This window comes from Equus przewalskii, chromosome 29, assembly GCF_037783145.1.
Source record: "Equus przewalskii isolate Varuska chromosome 29, EquPr2, whole genome shotgun sequence".
Lineage (NCBI taxonomy): Eukaryota > Metazoa > Chordata > Mammalia > Perissodactyla > Equidae > Equus > Equus przewalskii.
In genome coordinates this window covers 39,513,138-39,533,512 of record NC_091859.1, presented here as the reverse complement: position 1 = coordinate 39,533,512, position 20,375 = coordinate 39,513,138, and the positions used below count along the sequence as shown (strand labels likewise).

Genomic DNA, 20,375 nt, shown 5'->3' with positions numbered 1-20,375 from the left:
TGATCGAACCCTCGGCTCATGTACATCTTTCTGGGGACAGATTCCTAGTTTTTATCACGTTCTCAAAGGAGTATTGACTCCAAAATTTAAGAACAGCCCATCACCGAAGCCATGCCTCTCTGACCTGCCTCTGAGACTCCCACTGGTAGGGCTGGGGCTTCGGAACTCCAGGGACCCCAGTTCAGCCGCTCGCCAGGATGTGACATTGGACCTGGTCTTCATGACAATACCCTGCCTGCCAAAATCCTTTCCGGGGGTGAAGGAGCTCCTGCACGCAAGGGCAGGTGCCTGGTGATAGGGGGCTTGGTAAATAACAGACACTGGCATGCCTGGCACGTGATTGGCACTCCTCAATTTTTTGCCAGCCAGATGGATGGATGGAGGGACGGGTGAAAGGATGGATGGCTCAAGGGAAGGGGCTGGGCTGTGCCCTTCACCCACCCTTGGTGCAGAGCAGCCACCTGCCCTGCAGGATGCCCTGTGAGAACCCGTCCCTTCACCCTCACCACGCCTGCCCGTGTAATCACTGCTGCACCTGTGGAGAAGAGGAGCCCCCCCGCCCCAGGCATGAAATGACTCACCCGGGGTCCCTCAGCAGCTCTCAGTGGGGCCAGTTCACTGAGGTCGGGCACTCAAGAAGCAAAAGATGTGGTCCTGGCCCTTAATAAGAATCGCGGCAGCGCCAGAGAGGGGCTTGGCCAAAGCGAGTGTGGGAGTGAGGGCCTGAGGCGAGGTGGGGGCCTGGGGGTTCTTGTGGGGGGTGTTGTAAGCGGGGACCTGGGTAAAGGAGAACACAGGGTTTGGGGGTCCGGGGTGCCCCACCTCTCCCGGGTAACTGACTGCTCTGTTTCCCTGCGCTCCTAGACATGGGGTACCAGGAGCCCCCCCAGGACCCCCAGAAGCTCCTTCTCTGCTGCTTCACTGGCCTCCTGACTGTGCTGAGCATCGTGGTCACGGCCCTGCTGCTCTGGAAGAAGGTACGGGATGCACACGCACGGCAGCACTGCCCCTCCGCCCCCTCACTGCGCTCAGGAATGCCTCCCCAGGGCGTCCGGTGGGCCCTGGTGAGGGGTGCCTGTCATAGGTGTTCCTCATGGCCTCTTGCACCAGGGGCCCTTCCTCACCCTCCCCTGCGGCTCGGCCTGTGCTGCCAACTCGCCTTCACCAGGCCCCTTTTGATCTCATTACAAGAAACCAGGGCTCTTCAGCCTTCTCCGGGTCGTGGGTCACGGGTCCCTCTGAGTATCTGATGGAAGCTGCAGACCTGTGTGCTTACCATTTCTAGCTCTTCGGATTAGGGGCTCCTGTTCCAGATTTTCTGGATCCCCAGCAACCTGGAAGGAAGGAAGAAGCATTTCGTAAGAGCCTCTGTGCACCAGGCACCCTCCCATGCGAGCTCTCATTTGCGTCCCACTGTAACTCTGTGAGGGAGGTTTCCTCACATTTTACAGCTCTGGAAAGTGAGGCTCAGAGAGGTAGTGACTCGCCCAAGGTCACACAGCAAGCATGTGGCAGAGTCAGGGCTGGAGTGCAGGTGGATGGGGCAGTTTGGTCCAGCTCTACGCCTGGCTGACTCCTGCTCATGCTGCGATGGCACCTATGCAGGGAGGGGTGTCTCCCCAGTGGGGCTCCCCGCTCACATCGTCACCCAGCCCTGTGGTTTCTTGTTCGATGCTCACCCTCACCCCCCACCAGGCAGCAAACACATGAGGACGGAGACCGAGGGGATCCTGTTCTCGTGGCTCCGTGTGTGCCAGGACGTGGTAGGCGGGCAGGAAGTGTTTGTTGAGTGAAGGAATGCAGTACCCAGTGGGCACCAGTTTCTGTGAGGCTCTGGGGTGCAAAGATGGCTGTTGGGACTCCAGGAGCCTCTGTCCTGGCTGCTCGAAGGCTGCCATCAGAGCGGTTCAGGCCATTGCTCCACCCTCTGGGACCAAGAGTGCAGGCACCTCTGCTCTCTGCTCCCTGAGGGAACAGCTCCGTCAGCAAAGGCCCTGGGTGTGGGGAAGGGGCTGCGGCCCCACCAAGGGGGGCTCCCTGGGTCCAGGAAGGCCAAGCCCCTGCACCCAAGAGCCAGACCCTGTCCACACCCAGGGAAGGCCCCCTTAGGTAGGAATTCATCTGCTCCTTCATTCAGCAAATATTTATTGAGCACCTACTCATTCCAGCCCCTGTTCAGGCCCTGGGGATACAGCGATAACCAAAATGGACCCCCAAGAAATCCCTGCCCTTGTGGAACTTGTGTTCCAGCTGAGGGAAGACAGACCATAAACCAACAAGTGAATACGCAGTGTAGCAGTGTGCTAGGTGTTGGGGAAAATACGGCAAAGTGAGGAGGGTGAGTGTGGTAATGGGGCAGCTTGCTGTTTTAAATAAAGGGTCACGGAGGGCCTTCCCATACTGCCCTCAGAAGGAAGGCAGGTGTGCATCGGGAAGAGTGTGTCCAGCAGGGGAACAGCAGGTGCAGGCGCTCCGAGGCAGAAGCATGCTGGCAGCGTCCCAGGAGCTGCAGGGGGGCCTATGTGGTGGTGTGGCCCGAGTGCAGAGAGCGGAGGGAGGGAGGGTGGAGGTGGGGGGCTGGGGCGAGGGCCATTGAACAGGCCTGAGTTCTTACTCTGAGTGAGCTGGGAGCCACTGGAGGGCTTGGAGAGAGACTGGGCGGGATGGGACGGAGATTCTGATGGAGCCTCTGGCTGCCGTGAGGAGAAGCAGTGGAAGGCAGACCCGGCGAGGGGCTACTGCAATGGTCCAGGCAGAGGCGCCGGTGGCTGGGACCAGGCCGGCCTCAGGAGAAGTGGCGAGTGAGGTGGGTTAAAGCCTGAAGGTGAGGCCCACGGGATTCGCTGAGGAGATCATGCGCAGTCTGCTAGCACCCAGTTTACGGGTCTGCTCTGCTCCCGCGAGGAGAGCCTGGTGCCTCTGGATCAGGGCCTGCGGGGCCAGAGTCCGGCAGACATCTGCAGATGGAAGGACGGGTGAGGCTGCCTGGGGTCAGAGCGGGGAGGACCTGCCTGAGCCACACAACCGGTGCAGGGCAGGCCTGGGACTCAAACCCTGCCTCGGTTTCCCACCCTTGCCTCAAGGCTGCAGACATTGTCGTTCTTCCAGAAAAGGCTCCGAGGCAGTAGAAGAAGCTGAGCATGGCCGCTGTCTCTGCCATGAAACTCCAGAGGCTGCCTCTCCTGCCTTCTCTGAGCTGGAGCCCAAGTGACGACCTCAGCCTCCCTCTGCTTCCTTTCCTGTCCTGTGAGCCCCCTTGGGATGCCACAGATGTGAGGCATGACCCTGGCACGAGCCAGTCCTAACTTGGCCTCGTCCTGCTGACAAGCTGCAGAGGGAGCCCCTTCTCTCCGCCCGGGCGCTGGGAGGTCCAGAGGCGCCCTGCCCTCTCGGTGGGTCCTCAGTCCTCAACTCCTGCCTGGCCACAGGGACAGCTGAGCAGGAAGACAGAAGACCAGTGGGAAATGCTCCCCTCAGCCTCCCACGAGTCCCAGCATTAGGACGCAGCCCCAGCCCCAGCGAATGGCTACTGAGCAGCCACCAGGGGCTGGACAGGGCGCCTGGGCTGGGAGAGGCTGTGGACAGAAACTGCGCTTCAGGCAGGGTGATGAGGATCCACGCCCAGCCTGTGGACCCCCACATGAGGCTTATGTGAGTGACTGCACCAGTGCCTTCTGTGGCCATGAAGCTCAGTTGGCAAGGGCCAGACCGAGGCTAGGTGTGCCCTTGACCCTGGGCCCCCACTTCAGCTCCTGCTCTGCCAAAATGGGGCTGTAATGACTGGATCTCAGTGTCCTGTGAGGCCAGGGAGGCACCCAGCGCAGAGTAGGTGCTCAGTAAAGGCTTGGGAGGGGAGGTGGAAGGGTACACCCTGGAGCCACACCAGGCTTCCGGTCCCAGCCTCTCACCCTGTGGCAGGGCCTTGGCTCCTCTCTCCCCTCCTCTCCTTCCAGGAATAGCCATTGAGTGTCTAGTATGTGCCAGGTGCTGGGCTAAGTGCCAGACACAGTGGAAAGGCAGACAGATGCGGCCCCCGCCCTCTTGTCAAGCTTTGACTCTCTCTGAGCCTCAGCAATGAGGATATCCTCCTCCAGCAATGAGGATAAGGATCGACGGCCCCTCACACAGAAAGGGTGGAAGAGAGCATTTGGAGGCACCAGCTGGGTGCCTGACCCACAGAAGGAGCGCGATGCCCCGGTGCTTCCTGCTGTCCCTCCCTGGACTTGGGGGAGGAAGGGCTGGGCAAAAGCCTGGCCTTGAAGGAGAGAGCACTCAGAAGGCCAGAAGCCGCTGCCGGGTTTGTGTTGCCAAAGACGTCCCCAGAGCTCCTGGAGCGGGAACCACGTTCGTGATGCCAACCCTGGGGGTGCCACCTCCCGGGCCAGGCGATGTGAACCGTTATCTGAGCACAGGAAGGCAGCGTGCAGTGGGAGCCTCCAGTTGGAGACCAGGCCAGGCTGCAGGCTGTGGGGGCCGAGAGGGGAGGGCCGAGGAGGCCTGGAGGACCCCAGGAGCACAGGCGGCTGCAGATATCAATGAATCAAAGCCCGAAGCTACTGACCCAGAAGAGGCAAGTGATTCCTGCCCCGGAGAGCAGGTGCAAGGCTCCACCCAGCCGGAGGGTCAAGGCCAGCTCCGGAGCAGACTTTGAGGATCCATCCTTACCCTCTGGGGACATCTGACACAGCAGGTCTCCCTTCTCCATGGGACTCTCCTTCCCTTGCTTCCAGGCCCCCTGGGCAGCCTTGTGCTGGGTTACCCACAGCTTTGTGGACTGTATACATCAGCATGTCCCAGGCCGCTTCCTCGGAGCTCTTGCTGCCCTGTCTACACTCTCCGATGACTTCTCTGCTCCCAGGGGTTACATTCTCCGCCTCCTGGCGCTGCCCAGACCCCTCCCCGAGGTCCAGACCACGTCTGCTCTTTGTGGGGGCCTAAGGGTGCTTGCACCTACCTCATCCAGGCCAGCATTCTTCAGTCGCCCGAGTCTGCCCTCTCTGTCTGCCCCATCTCAGCAAGTGGCACCACGCCCCCGGACGCTCCAGCCCAAAGCCCCAGAGTTGTGCTTGTCTCCTCTCTCCCTCCACAGCTGAGCCCTAAGCAAGTCCCGCCACAGTCTATCCAGGATCCAGCCCTGTCTCCCTGCCCCCACCCCATAGTCTGGGGCTCCATCACCTCTTGCAGCCTCACCTCCCCCTTCCGCTCCCCACACCCTTGTTCTGAGTTCATGGCTGTCTCCCCCACCAGGCATGAGCCCTAGAGGGCGCTGGCGTCCCCAGGGCCTGGGGGAGCCTGACGCATAGTAGGTGTTTGTGGAAGGAATAATGATGGGGAGAGTGAGCACGGAGACCTGAAGGATGAGGCTGAGGTGACAGGCTGTGAGGCGGGCAAGGCAACAGTATCACTCCAATTCTGCAGATGGGGAAACTGAGGCACTACAGGTTTCCTGAGCTGCTGACGGCCACTCTAATGGGTTTATTCATTTGAAAATCGCAATTGGAAGGACAAATGTGGGTGGCCTGGAACAGGGCACGCGGAGAGGGCAAGGCTGGCTCCAAGGGGCGGAGCATCCCCACCCCTATATTAAAATGCATCCATCTGATTTTTCAAGGGGGGCTCCCTCTGCGCTCCCCGGGACCCTTCCTCATCTCCCCCGGAAGGCCTGCCCCTCCTGGGAGCTCATGCCTCCTCGCTTCCCGCTCCTCCCAACTCTTACTTCACCTCTGAGGCTGCAGAGGGAGCCTTATAAAATGCGAATCTGACCCAATGTGACTGCTCCCCTGCCCTGGCTGCTCCCACCGCCCCTCTGAGCAGAGACACTGTGGCATCCTGCCTTTTGTGGCCCAGCCCTCACCAGCCTCCCAGCTCATCTTCTTTCATCTTTTACTCTGTCAGCCACTGTCTGACAGTCCATCGTTCTGCATGTCCCCAACATGTCCTGCTCTTCCATGTGCTGTTCCCGCGGCCTGGGACATTTTCTCAGACGCTTCTCCTATCTTCAGGAGACAGTGCAAGCCCTGAGAAGTCTGCCCCACCCTCCTGGGAGACTTGGGGCTCCTTCCCATGACCCCACAGTGACACCCCCAGTCTCATTAGAAACCACGAGGCCTGGCCTGGGTCTTGCTCAGCATGGGGTCCAGGATGGTCCCTAGCCATGAGCTCATGTCCACTTGGCAGTGTCCAGGCCACTGGCTCAGCGAGGGGAGAGGCACCAGCGCCCCAGCTGCCTGGGGGTGAGCCACGCCCTCTGACTGTGACAGACCCCTCAAGAAGCAGGCGGCATAGCGGAGGGGCACTAGATTAGAGAGCAAGGCATTTGGGCGCGATCCAGGGACAGCCACTGTCTCACTGGGCAAGCCTCAGTTTCCCCCTCTGTAAAGTGGGAATTCCATGCCCGCGTCCTCAGGCTAATACAGGAATTAAATGAAAATTAGACCAATCCTAGGGTTCTTTGTAAATTGTAAAGTGCCAGCACCTAACTGCCCATGAGACCTATACATTCAAACAAAACAGGAGCAAAATCTCCAGGTGCTATCAGGTCAGCATCTTGGTGAATCTCATAGACCTGGGTTCAAATCCTGCTTCTGCTGCTTCTGGCTCTGTGGCCTCAGGCAAGTTGCCTGCCCTCTCTGAGCCTTGGGAACAGAGATGATAGAAAACTTGTCTTGCAGGTTTGTTGAGGGGCACATGAGATGAGGCAGGTAATGTGTTTAGAGCCCACCCGGTACCCAGTGAGGCTCCATCATCCTGAGCCATTATTATGCTGTGACTGGGGGTGGCGCCGGCTTCTGCCTGAGAGTTAAGTAGCTCTCGAGAGCTAATCCCGAGTAAATGGGCTGGGGATTGGCAGGCGGCCAGGGTTTTTAATTAGCTCCTACCCCGAGGTGAGGCTGCCATTGCTCCACTGTTGGCAGTGTGGCACCTGCCACGAGGGGGCACGTCCGGATGGCCTCCCTCTGCCTCTGGAGGGCTGACCGCACCGCCTCCTCACTGTCCTCCTGTCCCGCAGCCTTCGCCTTCCTGCAGGCCCACCGCCCCTGCCTCCAGGACCACCACCAGTGCTTCATGCATCAGCCAGCATGCGCTTTCCCATCCTGGGACCTGCTGCTTAGAGCCGCTCAGGTGTCTTCCACTGTCTGCTCTCTTCACGCGGTCCTGCCCGGCCGTCCTGACCCATCCCGGGCGGATTCGCCTCCCTCTTTGGCCAAGTTGACCATCTTTAAGTTCCTCGACACCTTCAGGCCTTGGCACATGCTGTTCCCTCTGCCTTTCATCCCTCTCCTGCCAAACCAACTTCTCAGCCCTCAGGTCTTAAACATCCCTTCCCGCCGGGTGAGGGGCTTGCTCCCTCCCTGTGTGGGGAGGCTCTGTCCCTGTAGATCAGCACATGCACAACATGTTGGTGAAAGTCCTAGTTCATTTCCGTCTCCCCACTGGGTCCTCAGGTCCAGGAGGGCAGGGACGGTGCCTGGCTAACAGGAGGTTCCTGACAGGTGTGTGTTGGTTGGCCAAGGGCCACCTAAGTGCCAGGCACTTACCACTTATCACCTTCCTGAATCCTTGCAGCAACCTCACAGAGAGGGTTATTGCTGAAGAAGTCGAGGCCCAGAGAGGGGAAGTGGCTTGTGCAAGGCCACCGAGCCAGTGGGGGGCACAGCGGGACTGGACACCTGGTCTGGCGCTCGTCAGGACCACCACTACAGACTACAGTCAGCTCCAGAGCCGGGGGCCGTGTCACACCGGCGCTGTGCCTGCACTGCCCGCCTACCCTGAGCCAGGCCCTGTGTCCGTGGGCAACACCTCGTGGGGGGTCTTTGTCCTTTATGGAACCTCCAGGCAGATGAGTGGTCTGATGGAGGTGGTGGGGGCATTTGCCAGGTTTCCCTGGAGAAGGTGGGCGGAAGGTGCTGAGTGGTCAATTTCCGTGTGGTCTCATGACCATCTGCCATCCTTCCCCGGCGGGTCTGGGGGGCAGAATGGGGGCGAGGTGGAGACAGGGGACCTGCTGCTCCCAGCCCTGACAGCCTTGACTCCTTTCCTCCCAGAAACAGATGCAGGCTCCACGGAAGCCCCCCGCCCAGAAGTGCCCGGCCCCGAGCACCGCCAGTGGCCAGGAGCAGCCTCCTGCTGAATCCATCTACACAGTGAGTCCGTCTGCTCTCTCGGGCCTGACTCAGGGTCCGGTTGCCTGACTTGGTCACTTACCAGCTGCGTGACTTTTCTGAGCCTCAGTTCCTCATCTGTAAACTGGGGACAAGAATTCCCGCCTGGTGGGGTTTCTATGAAGGTGAACTGAGATTACACGTGTATGGCCCCCGGCCCCCAGCAGGCACGCAGATGTAAGGGGCCACCCCGTTCCCCTCCGTGGCAGACCCCTTCACTTCTGGAACAAGGGATATCAAGGGCATGAGTTGGAGAGGAATGAAGACAGTTTCTTCATCTGACCAAATGACATTGACCGGCCCACTAACTCTTTCCTGTTTTTATTGCACAAACAACGTCGCAGCAACAACAAAAACCACAAAAAGAGGAAAAAGGTCAGGCACTGCTCCACGCCCTTCACACATCAACGAGTTTTAACTCTTCGCGTTCCCTCTTCCACACCGCACACAGACGTTGTTTTATCTTTACGATTAAGCGGAGACACGGGCTGGGACACTGTTTCGTTGTGTCGTAAACGTTTTCTGTCTCTGCAGTGGTCTTCCTAATCGTCCTGGGAGGGGCTCAGACCTGTGCCTGGCTGGCCACTCTGCCCAGCAGCTGGGAAGACGACAAACTTTGTTTTCAGTTACGTCTATCTTAGTCCCACAAGTAACACGCGCTCGTTGTAGAGAACGTGCGGAACAAATGCCAGTCAGCGTCAGTGGGGTCTCAACTCCGTGAGCTCTAGAGCCACCAGGTTAGGATCTTGGCTCCAAATCTGGGTGCTCAAAGCCCTGTGAGGTCCCGCAGGTTCGCCAAGGGCGCATCCTCCGGCTGCCTCTGCACCAGGACTCTGCCTGTGTGGGCGCTCACTGTTCCTGTCCCGACCCTCTTGACTCACACGTGAAACCCGGGTCCTTCCTCAATCTCTACAAAACCCCACACAGAGTGCATGCAGAATATGGCCCTGTTCGCTGAGGACGGGGCAGTTGGGGATGAGGCAAAGGCAGTGTCCCTGTAGGGCAGCTCTGACAGCTCCAGATGACACTGCCAGCTCTCGAAGGGCCATCAGCCCCCCAGCCCAGGGAATTTCCACCAGCCCCTGATTCCCACGTGGCCCCAGACTTCCCCATATTCCCCCAGCAGCTCATCCTGGTATTTTCCCTATGAGCAATTCTGGTGTCAGCTGTTAAATAAAAACATTTCTCTCTGTCTCCATACAGACACACACACACGCACGTGCACACTCACATATGGGAGATGTCTCTCTATATATATCAAAAAGAAGAAAATAACCACCATCCCAGGCCTATCTTCTTCCAGGATAAATACTAGTAACACTGACTTCTATACTTTCCGGTCTTTTTTTCCTATAAATACATACGAAGAGACCGGTACACACATACACACTTTTTTTGTTGGAGTAGTACAGCTATCTTTGTTCATGTTACACTATCTCGTGAACCTCTCTCCACGTGAATAGATAGCCTTCTCCAAGATGATTTTCAATGGGAGAGATGCACTTCTGCGTGGAACATCTTTCTCGCCAGTGTTTAGACTTCTCAGAGGCTGAGGCGGACTTCTCGGGAGGAGGGGGGAGAGGCCCACTGCCCCTCAGGGTTGCAAGGTGGCTTCAAGAGGTTTTAGAACCCAAAAGGAGATGTGAAGGGAGGCCACAGACTTTGCTCATCCTTAAGACCAGTCCGTACCAGCTGCGGTTGGACCTGGCAGATAAGAATGACGTTAATAACCATGATGATGATATCAGAAACCATCTGTTTGTTGAGTCCTACTATATGCCAGGCACTGTGATAAGACTTTACACCTGCTGTCTTGTTAATCCTCGTAATAGGGTTTTAGGTTACAGGTGTTATCCCCATTTTAATTTCATTTTCTAATTGTCTATTGCTGGTATGTAGAAATATGATTGACTTTTGTATATGGACGTGCTGAATTCACTCATTAATTCTGATAGTTTCTCTGTAAATTCCTTTGGATTTTCTATGAACCCAGTCCTGTCATCTATAAATAATGGAAGTTTCACTTTTTCCTTTCCAATCCTCATAGCTTTTTCTTCTTTTTTTCTTGCTTTATCACGCTGCCTCAGACTTCCAGTACGATGGTGAACAGGAGTAGTGACAGCAGGCTTCTTTGTCTTGTTCCGAACCTCCAGGGAAGGATTTTCATATATTCCTCCTCTACTTTCTTTGGATGGATTCTTACAGCATTGGTTTCCAATCTGTCTTCTTTTCTAATTTATGCACTTAAGGCTATGAACTTCCCTTTAAGTATGGCTTTAGCTGCGCCCCACAAGTTTTGATATGTCATATTTTTGTTATCTTTCAGTTTAAATTTTCCACTGAGATTTCCTCCTTGCCCCATGGATTATTTAAAAGTGTTTTGCTTAATTTTCAAATGTTGAATTATTTTGTAATTATTGTTCTGTTTTTTATTTCTTGCTAATTCCACCGTAATCAGAGAATATATTCTATATGACCTTAATCCTTTGAAGTCTTTTAAGACTTGTTTTGTGGCTCAGCTTATATTCTGTTTGCACTTGAAAAGAACTTACCGTGGGCATGACTGAGTGACTGTTCTGTACGTCTCAGTTAAGTTGGTGATCACGTTGTTAAAATATTCCATATCCTTATTGACTTTTTTGTCTATCAGATGTTAAGAGAAGTGAGTTAAAATCTGCCCACATGATTGTAGATTTGTATATTTCTCCTTTTTGTTATGTCAATTTTTGCTTTTTATTCACGTGGGAAAATGCTCATGATAAAAAAAACCTATACTACTCCAATTTGTTTTTAAAATTGAGCTATTAAGGAGCATGAATTTAGAGTAGGTCTGATAGACTGGGGGTCAAAGCCCAGTTCTTTTGCTCGTGGGTTCTGCAGTTTAAACTTTCTGAGTCTTGGTTCCATAATCTGTAAAATAGGACTAATTATACAATATTACATTTGCAGCTTACAAGCATGCTATGGTTTCCTCCATCTTAAATTCCTTACCTTGAGCCCGCATCCCCCTCTAGCGACTCTGCCCTTTCTCTATGACTCCTTATAACAGAACTGTCAAGACTCTGCAGTTTCTCTCTCCTTTCTGACCCACTCAGTCAGGTTTCTGCCCACCTCTTCACCAAAACCTTCCTTCTCAAGGCCACCGTTGGCCTCCACATTGTGAAATCCAACGGTCAGTTCTCCATCCTCATCTTCCTTGATGAATCAGCAGCATCGGGAGATCACCATCGAGCTTTTCCTCCTCCGTGACACACTTTCTTCACTTGCTTCCAGAACATTCCACCCTGTCCTGATGCCCCTATCTCACTGCCATGCCTCCTCTGCCTTCTTCACTCGTTCCTCCTTAGGAACCCTGACCTCTGAACATTGGGATCCAGTCCTGGGGCCCTTTCTCTTTGATCTTCACTCCCTCCTCCCGCCCCCTGGTGATCTCCTTCAGCCTTAAGGTTCTGAGACCATCTACACTCTGACAACTCCCAAATTTATATCTCCAGCCCAGATATCTCCTCTGAATGCCACCAGCAACTCCATTTGGACATCTCATCGGCTTCTCTCTCAGACCAAACTCCAATTCCTTACCTCCAACATGCCTCTTCCTCACTGCAGTGAGTGAACACTCCATCCCTCCAGTGGCTCAGGCTGAAAATTTCGAAGTTGCCATTTCCTTCTCTCTTTCTGTCACCACCCATATCTGATCCATCAGCATATCTTGTTTCAGAGCACATCTGGAATCTGACCCTTCCACCCTCCAGTGCTAACGCTGGTGGGAGCCACCACTATTGCTTGCCTGGAGTCCTGCAATTGATTTCTAATCAGCCCAGCTATTATATCCTTGCCCCAGTCTGTTCTCCACCTGGCAGCAGCCAGAGTGATCCTGTCCATCCACACACAGATCTCATTCTGTTCTGCTCAGAGTCCTTGTGAGTCTAGGTCCTCTGAGAAGCAGACGCTAAACCAGGGTTAGATGTGCAATAATTTTATTAGACAAGCCACCTGTGAGAGCAAATGGGGATGACTGGGAGGGCCGTCAGACTGAAGCAGATGTGGTGCTGAGTGAAGGATGGAGAAAGGAAGGCAGAGAGGGAGCTCCGACCGCCACACAGTCTAGGCAAGGTTCAACAAGGCCCTTGGGAGCACCCAAGTTGGAGGAGCCCCATGTCTCCCAGAGCGGGAGGCTGTGATGGCGTTCCTGCCATGCTCAGCCATTGGCTGGGAGTAGCCCATGCGGCATGTTTTGGAGCCCAGCACCTGGACCCTTAGTCAAAGCTGATCCATGGAGCTGAGGTCTGCGAGGCACGTTTTCATGATGGCTGCAGTCCTTCAGAGGTGCCTCTCTCTCAGAGTCCACGTCAGAGCCCTGACAGTGGCCTCCGAGAGCTCTGTCCACATGTCCTCCCGCTGTCTCTCTCCCTCACTCTCTTGCTCCAGTCACGCTGGCTTCCTTGCTGCTCCGCACACACACCAGCTTGCCGCACCGTGGGGGCTTGCTGTCGGCTGTGCCCTGCTCCCAAGCATCCTTTCTGTAGCTGACCCGAGGCCACTCCCTCACTCCTCAGCTGTCCGCTCATACAGCACCTTTACAGTGAGGCCTTTCCTGACCTCCATTTTAAAACTGCAACCTCCTCACCCCCTCCATGACCCTAACATCCCTATCTTCCTTCTCTGTGGCCTTTGGTCACCTTTTACTTTGTGATTGTGGTCCGTCTTGCATCCCTCCCTGCACACAGTAGGTGCTCAGCGATCAACTGCCACATGGACGAGTGGAGGACTGTCTCACCTTCCAGGCGCCCTGGTTCCATGAGGCTCAGGGCTGGGCCCAGGGCGGGCCCCTGTGGCAAATGCAGGGCATCAACCTTATGGTCTGACTCCCTCAGAGCCCTTGGGCGCCTCCCCTTAGCTCTGTTGCAGCCTCTGCTCAGCTTGGTGCCCTCAGTGTTGCTCTCAGCCTCCAGCCCCTCTGGCTCCTCACTGTGGCAGGAGGGACCTTTCTAATGCACGGCTGATGCTGTCGCCTCCCCCTTGGAAACCTTCAGTGGCTCCCGATCACCAGCTCCTCCTTTAGGGGAGGCCCATCCCAGCCCTGCCTCCCTGGACTGCTGTCACTGCAGGAGGCCATCGCTTCAGACGCTCCAGGAACTTGACCCAGAGCAGAGGCTCTACTCCTCCACTCCTTTCTGAACAACACCCCAGGTCTCACCCATCTGCCCCCAGGGTTCACCATGCAGGTCTCTACCCGCAGGTGCCCATGAGAGTGCAGCTCTGTTTCCGTGGTCTTGGGGCGGGGGGGTGTTCATCTTATAGGTGGACCGATGTCCAGGACCTTCAGGTTAGGTTCTGGCCCAGGGCAGCTAGCTTCAGCTCTGGCCTCAGCCCACCTAGAGGAGAGCCTTGGCACTGACTTCACACCTCTACCAGGGCCAATGACCATTCAGGTCAGCACCATTGCCCCCTGGGCAGCAGGAGGCAGAGGACTTGGAGGGCCTGGGTCCCAGACAAACGTTCCCAGCCCAGCCCAGCCCAGCCCAGCCCAGCCCAGCCAAGCCCAGCATAGCACAACACAGCACAGCCCAGCCTAGCCCAGCCCAGCCCAGCACAGTATAGCCCAGCCCAGCCCAGCACAGCACAGCCTAAGCAGAGCACAGAACAGCCCTGCACAACACAGCACAGCACAGCCCTGCACAGTGCTTGCTCAGCACAGAGCACAGCACAGTTGAGCACACAGTTCAGAGCATAGCCCCAGCACAGCACAGCACAGCTCTACAACAGCACAAAACAGCCCAGCAGAGCCCCAACACAGCCAAGCCCAAGAACGCCATAGGTCAGCACAGCCCTAGCCCAGCACAGCCCCAGGACAGCACAGACCTAGCACAGCACAGACGGAACACACACAGCACAGCACAGCACACCCCAGCACTGCCCAGCGCTGCCTAGTCCAGCCCCAACACAGCACAGCCCCAGGCTCGACTCAGCCCCAGCCCGGGGAAGCCCATTCAGAGGCCTGGAGAGTCTTCTCCCAGCAGGCACAGGCTGGGGAAGGCGGTCCCCATCACCACCAGGAGGGTCTGGTTCAGAGCCTCCAAGGATGTCCTGTTGACAAAGGCCGCCCTGCATTTCACAGCCTAGCGATGCGGGTCACAGCCTGAATGCAAATGCAGCCAGCGGTCAGGACTTGTCAAAGGCTTCACTCAGCAGCTGCTAATTGGCAGCAACCTCTGCAGCGCAGCCGCCTGCCAGCGTGGGGCAGAGGCCTGCAGGTTCCCGGGGCAGGGTGCTCTTCTTTGGCTCAGAAATCCCCTGGCGGCATGCCAGGGCCGGTGGCTCTGCAGAGCTGGGAGCAGGAGGCCTGAGTTCCCGTCTACTGAGGGGCTGTGTGGCCTGAGACAACTCTGGGCCTCTCTGGGCTCATGTGTGGTAGGCAACCCATGAGAGCCGGATGTGAAGGAGAAGAGAACCACCTGTGGGACCCCAGATCTGCTCCCCTGCCTAGATGTCAGCAAAGAGGTTCTTTTCCTCTCTTCTCTCTGTGACCAGAAATGTCCAGCTTGGAGGGGCTGTCAGATCTGTGGCAATCCAGGCCTGGGTGGACAGAGGTGGGGGCACAGGGCGTCTGAGGAGCAGATCCCCATCCTGTGTGCCAGGCTCGCCGGTGGTGGCTGGTGCTCTGGGCGGGCAGGTAGACCTGACAGGCCAGAGCAGGCCTTGGAAGTTGCCTTCTGGAAATGGGGCTCCTCCTTGGGGCGGCCCTGCACCCTTCCCTACCAGGAGGCAGGTCAGAAGCCCCTCTCCTAAGATCCACCCTCTTTCTGAATCAGAGGCCCCTTGAGCTGGTGCCCAGAGCTGCCTTGCTATCCCTGTGTGATGCCCTTGAAGGGAGGGCCCCTCAGGTGCCGAATGGTTTATTACACGGGTTTCATGCCCCACTACCCTTCGACGCCTCCTTCCCTCCTCCCCTCCCCACCTCTCCTCCCTCCTCTTGCCTCAGAGCACCACCTGTCTCTCCAGCCTGCCTCGGCAACCCCTGCTTGCCTGTTGCCAGGGAAACCACCTCCTTGGCAACCAGCCGGCATCCATATGACATGTACACACGGGAAGGAACGACTCCTGCCTCTTGCTTATGCTGTTGGCGGCTCTGCTCCAGCAACCCTAAAGAGCAACATCTGCCCCTTACATGGGACCCCGGGGCCCATCAGGGTCTGAGGGACAGTCCAGGTTGTGACCGCAGAGAGGCGAAGAAGGCATCAAGCCTCCCTTGATGATCATTCAACAGTTATTCAGCACCTACTGTTTGCCAGACCCTGTGCTGGGGCCTGGAGGCACAAATATTTCATTTAATTATGCATTGGGCCTGCAAGATAGATATGATTGCTCCCATTATACAGATGAGGAAACTGAGGCACAGAGAGGTTCAGGGCTTGCCCAAGGCTGGCGTGTGTCAGAGCTGAGAATTGATCCTAGTCTTGTCTGATTTCAAAGCCCTGGTTCTTTCTACCCTACCCTCTGGTCAGACTGCTCATAGCCGGGCCAAGAGTGAGTGTGGCCCCAAGACACACACTTAGTGAGTGAGGAGCTCCTCATCGTAGTTCATTCACTGCTGTTCTCCAAGTGTGCTGAGCACAGCTGTAGGTTCAGTGACCCAGAGACAAGCCAGGCACAGCTTGATGGGCGAGGAGTGTGACCCCAGTGGGTGCCTAGGTCATCCATGAGCACAGGCTGCGGTGGGATGGGTGGACGAGACCCTCACAGGGCAGGGGTTTTGGACCTGGGGAGAGAGAGCGGATGCCAGGAGGGCATCCGATTGGAGCCATGGCCATGGGTGTCACAGCCGGGGGCTGCTGGCTGCCAGGGTGCCCGAGGGCCTGAGGACAGGCAGCGTCTGCAGGAGTGGGCCTGGGCCCCTCCCCTTGCCAGCCAGGTGGAAGCCCAGAGACAGCCTGCCAGGGCTGATCCAGAGGTGGGGTGAGGGAGGTGGCAGGGGGCACAGAAAGGAGATGCACTGTGCAAGTGGGAAAGGGGTGAGGCGGCTCTGCGAGGGAATGGCAGGTGCAAAGGTGTGACACTGTGACTGTGGGTGGCGTGGCTGGGCGAGGTGGGCGTCCTCTCGCAGACTAGGGCCCACAGGGCTCTGCCTGGCCCCTGGCTCCCACAGGGAGGGGTGGTCCATAACAGGCAGGGAGGCCCAGCTGCCCTGCCCCTCCGTGCATCCTCTCTGACCCTCATCCCGTCTCCTGCAGGCCCTGCAGCGCAGAGAAACCGAGGTCTACTCCTGCATCCAGAACGAGGCCAACAGCCTTCCCTTCACCCAGGGGCATCTCTCCCAGGTACGCAGGCTGGGGCAGTAAGCCCGGCTCCTCATTTCCTCCCATCTGACCCTCTGCTCACCTGTGAAATGAGGACCACAGGAGGGAGCCAGCTGCTGTAGAATCGAAGCCCTCTCCCAAGGCAGCTGGCCTAGAGATTGGGAGCACTGGTGGGTTTGAACCCCTGCTCCATCTCTTACTGCTGTGCAGCCCAGGCCAAGGGGCCGACCTCTGTGTTCCTGTCTGTAAACTGAGGAGCCTGACAGCACTCACCTCATAGATTTGCCACGAGGATCAAATGTCATACTGGGACCCAAGCGAGCAGTCATAACTACCGCCAGGCCCAGTGTAGCGTCTACACTGGCCAATCAGGCAAGGGGTGTTAGGTTTCTCATCAGCTTCCCCCAGGCTGGTGTTGGCTGAAGTCAGCGGCTGGAGTTGGAGCTGGTGCCAGCCTGGGCTGGCCTGGTTGGGGCTCGGTTTTTATCACCATGGGGACTGAGGCGCATCGCTTGATCACGATCCTCTCTCAAGCCTCAGTTTGCTCATCTGTAAAGTGGATGAGCGACTCTTTCCTGCAAAACCAACTGTCCCTGAATGCAAATGAGTTCCCAGTCAAGTAACGTCTGCACCAGGGACGCCGTAAGTGCAAGGGGTTGTTAAGCCAGTGCAGGAGCCGGTGGGTGGTGGGTGGGCCCATGGGCACCTTGGAAGAGATCACAGGAAGTGCGGGGGCTGGTGCTGGGGTCCCCTGGCCCAGGGGGCCCGGGCTGGCACTGCTCTTTGAATCTCCTATTCTCTCTGCTCTTTGCATACTCAGCCCTGGCTCTGGAAGCAGGGCCTCCCCACCGTGGGACCCCCAAGGATGTGAGGGCCATCCCAGGCAGTGCTCACCCCGTGCCAGACCCTGGGCTGCTAGCCAGGATGGCCAGACATGTCCCTGCCCTCCTGAGCCTCCAGTCTGCAGGAACAGGTCACTAACCCAACAAGCACACAGAGATATTGGTAGCCCCCATGAGGGGTGGGTTCCAGGGAGGGGCCCGACCAGGGCTGAAGGGCGTGGCTCTTGGAGAGACTGAGCCGAGCCCTGCAGGGGGAGCAGGGCTTCGCTGGGGAGCAGGCCTGGTCAGGGGAACACCCCAGACGGAGGGAAGAGCATGTGGGGAGGCCCTGAGGCAGGACAGAGGAGGCCCACGGGGCTGGAGGGTAGACAGCAGGGGTCAAGTGGACAGCTAGGAGAAGAGAATGGAGAGACGGGCTTGGGGACAAGGACAGGCCTCCCTGTCACAGCTATGCAGGAAGCCACACGCATGGTTGCCTCTGACTAAAACTAAATTAGTGCAAGTTTGTTCTTTTCCTTTCCTATCGTCTTTTATTTCTTTTTTTTTCCAGGAGAAACTGCACAGATTCAAGGATGACAGTGAATTTAACATGGTCTATGAAAATCTCTAGGATGAGCTCCCCCCGCCCACAGGTCTTGCCCCGGATCAGAGGCCCCGGGGCAGCCCCTCCCTCCAGAGGACCTGCTCTGTACCAGGAGTGAGGCCCCCGGGGCGCCCCATCACCTCACCCCTACAGTCAAGGCCCTTCCTGCCTTGGCCTGCCTCCACCTCTTACTCTGTGCCCCAGCCATACCCACTGAGTGTTCCACATCTCCAGGCCTTTGCCCAAGCTCTTACCTCTGCCAGGCGGGCCCTTCCTCAGTCTTCAGGGGCTCTCTTGGACACCACCCACTCCCCAAGGCCTCCTCACCCTCTCGAGACCCAAGGGCTCTCTTGGCGCCAGCCTGCACCACAGCTGCAAGGCTGACTGTGGGTTCCTCCAGAGGGACCTGGCAAGGGACCCTTGTCAGAGCTGTGTGCAGAGCATGGCGGAGTGGATGAATAAAGGAGTAACCTTGCAGATGCCCCCACCTCCCTACCTGCTGCCCAGTTAGGCCAAAGGCACAAGTCGGCCACACCAGCAGGGAGCAGGGTGCTGGCGTAGGAAGTATGAGGTGTGGGTAAGATTGAACCACAGAGGCTGGGCTGGCCTCAGGGACAGAGCGGCAGGCTGAGGGGGCGGCTGAGTGCTGGTCAGGCTGGGGGCCTGGAGTAGGCGGGGGCACGTTTTGAGCTGGGAGGGGAGGTGCTGGCTAACTAGGAGGTGAACAGCTTGGAGCTCTCTGCCCCCAACAAGGACCCCAAGGTTGTGTCCCACTGGCCTGGCCTTCCACACTCACTAAGGCAGCTGCTTCATCCCTCTGCTCCTCACACCTCCTCCGTCCTCAGGGCCTCAGCTGCTCCTCCTTCTACCCCAAGACCCAGACTCCCAAAGGCCCCTGCATCTGGCACATCCTGACCCCACCCTCCTCCTTGGTCTTTATCTGCCTTGTGCCCCAGCCCGCTAGACCAGCCCCCACCTCCTGGCCCAGGGCCAGGCCCCGCTGCCTCGAGGCCACCTCTCTCCATCGTGGTCTAGCTGTGGCTTGGTCCCCGGGGCCTCCCCCGCATGGGCAGAGGGGTCCTTTTGTTTTGCAGAAGCTCAGGCCCTGCGTGGACAGTGGTCCCTCAAGGCCCGGCCCTGAGCCATTCCTGCTCCTCTGTGCGCTCACATTACCCCTCATGTCACCCTTGCAGCAGCCCACACTGAAAAGGGAACCCATTTCACAGGCAGACGGGGCTGAGGTTGGGATCCCCAGGATGTCGCTCTCCCCTATCCCTCCCTCAGCTTTCCACTGTTTCCTCGTTCATAAAACGGGCAGGCCAATCCTCCCTCCCCACGCCCTGGGCTGCCCCAGAGGTCCCAGAGGTACCCTCTCACACAAACCCCAAATGTGTTCAGGTAGGGTGGGGTGGCCTGCCACTGGCCCCTAAGCAGCACTGGACCACGAGGTCTGGGCAGCACCTTCTGCACTGCAGGTCAGGCCGCTCCCATGGGGAGAGGAAGGCTGGGGGTGGGGGTGAACATTGACTGACATCTCGAAGAAGTCCTGGGCCCTCTGCTGGGATGGCATTGAGCCTCCCTGAACCCCCAGGACAGTCCACAGCCTCCCAGCTCCGTTCTGGGCCCACCCTGTGAGCACACAGCAAGGAGGGCTCTGAGCTGGCTTATAAGGCTGAATAGAGAGACCTCTGCTCCCCAGGAGGCTGGAGTTTAATGAACTCGCTGCCTGTTTAGGGAGGCGAAGCTGCCTCCAGCAGAGCTGCCCTCCAGGCTTCTGACTCCAACAGCCTGAGGCGAGGCGGGGGTGGTGAGTGGGGTGGGGTGGAGAAGGGGGCACAGTGCCGCTCAGGGTGCTGGGCGCCTCCCCAGGAAAACCAAAGGCAGCAAGGTCAGCAGGAGGCCACCTCGCCGGGCCTGGACCTCTCTGTCCTGAGTCCCTGGACCCCAGGCCCTCTGGCTGGGAGTCAGCCTTTTCTAGTTGCCCAGTGGCAGAGAGGGGAGCCTGGCAGGATTACCCCCACCCCTGGTCCAGGCCCCAGCATGGTTGCCGTGCCCCGACAGTCTACTCCACAACAGTCACGTCCGTCCCTATGCTCAAACCCTTTTACAGTTCCCACCTCACCTAGAACAAAGTCCCAACTCTTCCTTGTGGCCTATGAGGTCCTCAGGGACCCACCTGTCACCCCTCAGTGGACACAGACATTGCCAGTGTGGCGGCCGAGCCTGGTTCAGGGCAAGGCTGTGAAGCAGCAGGTTCTGAGGTCTTCGGGAAGCAAAGAGGAGGAGGAGGAAGGTCGAGGTAGAAGGGTGAAGGGCAGGACGCTTGGAGGGTCTTTGACACAAGGGAGGTGGAGGAAGAATGTTCTGGGTCTGCTAGTATGGAGCAAGGAAGACTCAGCACCCATTCCCCAGCCCCCAGGACCGAGAGCCCAAGGAGATGGACGGCACAGGGGTGAGGGGTGGCAGATTACCGCAGTGGGGTGCAGGTGGC

At 57.6% G+C, this 20,375-nt stretch overlaps 1 protein-coding gene across 1 annotated transcript in view; it reads left to right on the top strand.

Moving 5' to 3' along the window:
- NFAM1 (NFAT activating protein with ITAM motif 1) overlaps window positions 1–18,359 on the top strand; it is a 34,225-nt gene extending 15,866 nt beyond the window's left edge. Inside the window, exons 3-6 of the mRNA XM_070600717.1 lie at window positions 865–977; window positions 8,046–8,144; window positions 16,394–16,480; window positions 17,852–18,359. Of these exons, the coding sequence (XP_070456818.1) occupies window positions 865–977; window positions 8,046–8,144; window positions 16,394–16,480; window positions 17,852–17,911 (359 nt within the window). The 3' untranslated portion in view covers window positions 17,912–18,359. The remainder of the gene's footprint in view (window positions 1–864; window positions 978–8,045; window positions 8,145–16,393; window positions 16,481–17,851) is intronic.
- The last annotated feature ends 2,016 nt before the right edge of the window (window positions 18,360–20,375 follow it).